A 6144-nucleotide genomic window follows, 5' to 3' on the forward strand; every position below is an offset into this window, starting at 1 on the left:
CTCCTTATTCCCCGAAGTGGCGGCACGGGCCTCCCCCCCCTCCCCATCGCCAAACCGAGACACCAATCGCCAAACCGGGACACCTGAGCAGGCGAGGTGAGCGGCGGATCAGGTGACCCAGGGTAGGAGTGGAGGGGGGTGTAGTGGTGGGTTAAGTTACAAGTTGCTATGGGAAACCGAGGTTTGGTCTAAACGGTAGGCGATTGAAGGGGGTCCACTGCCCGCATTTTCCAGCTGCTCTGCCAGTGACTTCCAGCGTGAAGGAAAGTGAGTTTTTAAGGGTGACCGAACTCCAAAGGCTTGGGTTGTGTTACCTCAGCGCGGGGAGTGCGAGAGCCGGGTTAGTATCATTGTGAGTTCAAAAGGACGGCCAGCAAGAGACAAGAGAGTTGACTCGTGACAATATATAGCGCCAGGGCCGTCAACACACGTGCTGTGGCCCGGGGGCATAAAGGTTACACATGAGCCCCCTATTTGTTTTTGTTTTTTGTTGTTTTTTTTAATAAAAAATGTAATCTTTCATGTCCACCTACCCAGCAACAATGTATTTCTGGCTCCAATTGTAAAATCACTATTAATTTTTCAAAATAAATGTACAGTGTAGTTGTAGTGTAGTGTAGCAGCGTTAAGTTATACAAAGATTTCCCAAGATCCCAAGAGCACTGTTCAATCCATCATTCAGAAATGGAAAGAGTATAGCACCACTGCGAACTTACCAAGACACGGCCGTCCACCTAAACTAACAAACTGAACAAGGAGAGCACTGGTAAGAAATGCAACCAAGTGCCCCAAGATAACTCTGGAGGAGCTGTGAAGTCCTGCCGCTGTGCTGGGGGAATCTGTACATGGGACAACTGTAAGTCTTATCTACACAAATCTGGCCTTCATGGACGAGTGGAAGAAGAAAGCCATTATTGAAAGGAGGCCATAAGAAATCCTGTTTGAAGTTTGCTAGAAGTCATATGGAGGACACAGCTCCATGTGGAAGAAGGAGCTTTGGTCAGATGAGACAAAAATTAAACTTTTTGGCCCAAATGCAAAACGTTATACGTATATGGAGCAAACCTAACACTGCAGAGACATACAGAGACATTTTGGAGGAAAGTCTGCTGGAGTCAGCAAGAGAACTGAGGCTGGGGCAGAGATTCACCTTCCAGCAGGACAATGACCCGAAGCACAAAGCTAAATCTTCAATGGAATGGTTCAATAAAAACATATTAATGTGTTAGAATGGCCCAGTCAAAGTCCTGACCTAAATCCTATTGAAAATCTGTGGAATAATCTGAAAACTGCTGTTAAAAAACGCTCTCCTTCTAATGTGACAGAGCTTGAGTTGTTTTGTAAAGAGGAATGGGCTAAAATGTCAGTCTCCACATGTGCAAATCTTGTAGAGTCATACCTCAAAAGACAAAAGGGGGTTCCACAAAGTATTCATTCATGCTGTATGAATACTTATGCACGCCCGACTTTTCGGTTTTCTATTTTTTGAAAAATAACACAATCATGTATCATTTTGCTTTCACTTCACAGTTGTCTGTTACTTGTGTGTGAATTAGGGTCGATAATTATAGGCTCAAATTGCATTGAAACTGAAGCTCCAGCTCATTGACTGTCTCTCAGCGCCACCGCCCTGATCCTACTGTAGCCCGGAGCTGCTGCAGTTTCAGGACAGCAAAGTTACACCAGCAGATTTTGGGGTAAATTATATATTTTTGATAGAACTGTGAGCTGTTGCATTGATTTCGTGTCACAAAATAAAGTGCATATATATATATCGGGTGTTATTATTGGTTATCAGTTAAGATTTTATGCATGGCAAGATGGGTTTGTTTGTAGAGCACAATTTGTAATGAAAGTAGGCTATACAAAATTAGGTAAATGATCTTTAAAAGATCAATAATCAGTTTAAAATAACTTTCAGGGCAAAGAATGAAGACAAAATACTTGTGCCATGGCATATGCAGCTAAAAAGAACAGTTTTCAGCCTGGATTTGTAGTTGAGGCCTGTCTCACATCTTCAGGAGACTCTTCCAGATTTTAGCTGTTTAATATGAGCGATCACGATGTCGTCACGTCCCGGGGCCGTGGTCGGCATTTTACGTTTTTTAACCCCTTAACGCCTGAACTAATTTCCCATTATATAAAAAAAATTATTATCAGTGTTTTTGCTTTCAAGCTGATGCTAAATTAAGTGGAGATTGTAAATTTTTATGTCGCACATAGTATAGATATAGTTTTAGGTATGTTGCCAATCGGCAACAACAGGCATAAGTGCAATTTTGGGTATGTTGTAATTCGGCAACAACAGGCAAAAGTTGTAAATGTATGAAAATGACAAAATGTATTTATTCACAATTATTACAAATGTAAATGCACTGGAAGATACACTGAACACTTGTGTATTCAGGTTAGGATATTAGAACAGTAAACAGAGCTAACGCTTTTCACTAAATTCTTGCAAAGTGTTGATTTTGAGCAGCTGATGCCGTCCTGCAGCAGCAGCTCTGGTAACAGGAAGGGCATCAGGATGTTCAGTAACATCTTCATTACTGCTGTTCCTGTCATCAGTGCCTTCCCTGCTGCTGCTGCTTTCATCACCTGATGTAGGGAGGTGAAAAAAAAGCACTTTATAAAGGTGCAGACAATTTATCTACAAAATATCTACAATTTTTATGACTAATTATCAGATTTTGCTCCCTTTCCTGAGGTTTTATAATACATTGTACATCAGATACCTCTATGTACCATTACTTATTTGCAAATTATATTATAATTGCACATTATTTTCGGACGTGGAACTCTTGTTTGTGGTCCAGTAGGTCCACCTTGTGGTCGCTTTGCAAACAACACCAACGGTTTCATTTTGTTCTGTGTAAAAAAAGGGCTAACTTTTTTTTTTATATCTTTGTATGTTATTGTTACAATGATTATAGAATTTCACTAAAATGGCATGTTCTAAAAAACGTTTTAGCACTGTAATACATCTAAATACTACTAAAATGCGGTCACTGTGGCCACCAGATGGAGCTACTGCAGTTTTCCTTTATGGCCTGATGTTGCCGATTGGCAACGTACCTAAATCTTCAAATAACAAAAAAAAAATCCATCACACGAAGTTCATTCCAATCAATAATCTAAAGATGGAAACAAGGAGCTGCTGCATAATTTTATTTTAGCACAACTCAATTTACATTTGAAGATTTCATCAAAGTTGCTGCCTCGATTTGCAGAAATGCTATTTCCGCTAAATAGCTACCATGACCCGCTTGTGGTTCCTTCTCTGACCGGTCCTACGAGAAACTAGTGCTTGCAAAACGTTCCTAGGTACGGCATGGATGTGCGCAAACAGGTATCAAGGGAAAACGTGCGTTATTTTAGCCACAGTCTGGCAAGAAGAGGTATGTTGCCGATTTACGCCAATAGGCGTTAAGGGGTTAAACAAATGATGACAATCCTATGATCAGCAAAAACAATGTTCATAATCAGGGCATTGCTTCCCTTGCGCTGTAACAGATCGACTTGAAGAGTTTCGTGGCGCTAGGCTAAAACCGTCTGACCCGCTCCACAGAGCACCTGAGGCAAATCACTTATAACACCAGACTAACCATATAAATGTCTGTGTCGATAGAGTAATTTTAACCATTTTGCCTTTAAAATACCTTATATTTGAGCAGCTTCGTGGTTGTATAAGCGACGCAGCGGCGGAGTGATCTGCTAGAAAATAGTCCCTCAAAATGCGATCATTCATGTGATGCAGGTCAGTTATATTCCAAACATGATTCTATGGACACAGACATTTATATGGTTAGTCTGGTGTTATAAGTGATTTGCCTCAGGTGCACTGTGGAGTGCGTAAGACTGTTTTTAATGCAGGCTAGCTGATACCATAGAAATGCGCTAGCCTTGCACTAGCCTAGTACCACGTAACTCATCAAATATAAGAACTGCATGAAATACAAAAAAAATATATCTCCAGAAATCAGCAACACTCTGGATAACTAGGAAATGAGGCCCTATGTCAATAATCCTGGAATATCCCTTTAACATCACCACCTTACCTTTTAATTCAAATTTGATTTGACGCTGACAATTTCTTGGAAGCTTTTTAATCCTGTGCTGCTTTTTCAGTGTAAAATCAGATTCATTTGCTATAGAGGCAACCTTGATTTGTGTTAATTCCCTGTTTATTCCCATTAATTCCCATGTATTCCCATGAAATATGCTGGAACCCTATGCACTCCCTATGTGCGCCAGTTTTGTGATTCTCGCCGTCTCTGTTTCCTCTCGCTGACCGCAGATCATTGAGCGTGATAACTCCTCAACACCCTCACACCTCTCTGACTCTGCAGCACTTTTTTCTGTGCGGTGTGGTTAACAATCATGTGATTTTACAGCTCTTAGCAGCTCCCCGTGTTCACCAGACACTGGAGGAAGCAGCGGTGCTAAAGCTAAGTGCATCTGGGAGACTGAAAAGGCTGAAGTGAATGAAATGAAACGTCATGAACACAGCATGAATGAATGGAACTGCTTTTAATATTCCATGAGCTTTAAGACACCGAGTCAGTTTGGACAGAACAGTAAAGGTTTCATTCCACACATGCCGTCTCACTGCTCCTTGACTCGGTCTGGATTCTGGTCGATGCCTCTTAAGCTCACGAGTTGTGAGTTTAATCGTGTGAACAGATGAAGCTGTACGGTGTGTGGCAATCCTGATCATCCCAACACTCTTTCCCTGGAAATAAAAGGAGCACATTAACAAACATAAATCCACTTTGTGTTCATCCTGTGGAAGGACTGCATACCGGAGACATTTATAACTGCACAGTGCTGGTTTCCGCCAGATTGGTCGGGCTTTCCGTCGCACCACCCATTGTGGTCCGAATGGTCACTGTTTATCCACAGCCAGACGTTGTCCTAGATTGAGCAGAGACATAAAAACAATATGATTTATCTTTCTTCTCTTTTCTTACACGCCGAAAGAAATGAACCCATACAGCCTGTGCGTTGGAGTAACCAATCCATGCTCTCTGTCCGTGTGCCAGAACCTTCAAGAAGTCGTCCTCTTGGGAGTTGTGGATGGAGGCGAGGGTTCCATTCACCGACATACAATCTCTCTGAGAGAGACAGATGGAGATTCTCAGGGAAGGTTCTTCTTCAGTTTAGATACAAACCAGTTGGACTCACCTGAGCGTCAGCCCACGTCGAGAGCTTTGGAACAAGAGCGAAAGACCGGCCATTGAGCTCTTTCCAATCGGCTGCAAATCAAACACAAAGAATAGGAGGTTTAACATTCAAGCGTGTCCTGGAGAGAAGCCCAAGAATAAAAAGCATTAGCTGATATATATGTTTTATGGGGGCGATAACTGCTGCAGAATGTCCGATAAATCTCTGTGATAAGAAGTTTAACACACAGGCTCACCTTCGATGGGGGCCTCGGTGGGAGGAGCATCTGTGCCTACAAGACATGATAACCCGGAGACAGCAGGGATGTTGTTATTGTTGGATGTAAATCATAATTCAGTAACTTTTACAGTAAGCTAGCTAGAGCAGGTCATAAAACAACAAAAATAAGCAAGTCTGAGAGTTCTGGAATAGAGGAATAGGGCAGGCTACCTTTCTTTTTGAAAGACTGTGTGACAAACTGTCGACCTCAGCGTTTTCTGTCTCTTTCCGCCAGAAATTCTGGGCCCTAAGGAAACAAACTTTTCTGGGGCCCCTACATTTTTTACAGATAGAATTTAATCCAATAAACATGCCCCGTATCCTTTATGAGAGATGTACATGTAGGTAGAACTAACCCATAACTAAACTAAAACTAGTTGAGCCAAAAGGGCTGAAAATCAAGACACACCAGGAGTAATGCCAGGACTAAACCAGTCCAGGACTTAACTAGTACTGAACCTAAACTGTTTGTTAACCAGGTCTAACAAAGTTATGTTCAACATCACTTTAAAATGGCCCAGTGGCGAGTCTCAAAATCATTTATCAAATGATCAAAGTTCAGCTTTCTTGCCAGTTTGCTTTCAATGGATAGTCTGGCAAGGTGACAAAGTCTTGCAACAAAACAAACCTCAGATCATTTTGAATCAGTTCCAGCTCACTGACTGAATGCTCTCTCGCCACCAGCAACAGTCACGGAGAGCG

The 6144-nt window shown here is 41.9% G+C and overlaps 1 protein-coding gene across 1 annotated transcript; it reads right to left on the reverse strand.

Moving 5' to 3' along the window:
* Window positions 1-4530: 4530 nt before the first annotated feature.
* On the reverse strand, window positions 4531-5802 carry LOC306968415 (galactose-specific lectin nattectin-like; the record flags this gene model as incomplete). The annotated part of the gene is made up of 6 exons (XM_079563762.1): window positions 4531-4732; window positions 4803-4914; window positions 4995-5114; window positions 5185-5255; window positions 5420-5455; window positions 5799-5802. The coding sequence occupies 6 exons, from the start codon at window positions 5800-5802 to the stop codon at window positions 4668-4670; spliced, it is 408 nt and encodes a 135-aa protein (XP_079419888.1). The 3' UTR covers window positions 4531-4667.
* Window positions 5803-6144: the final 342 nt, after the last annotated feature.

The sequence above is a fragment of the Gobius niger genome, assembly GCF_951799975.1.
Source record: "Gobius niger genome assembly, chromosome: 9".
NCBI classification, from domain to species: Eukaryota; Metazoa; Chordata; class Actinopteri; order Gobiiformes; family Gobiidae; genus Gobius; species Gobius niger.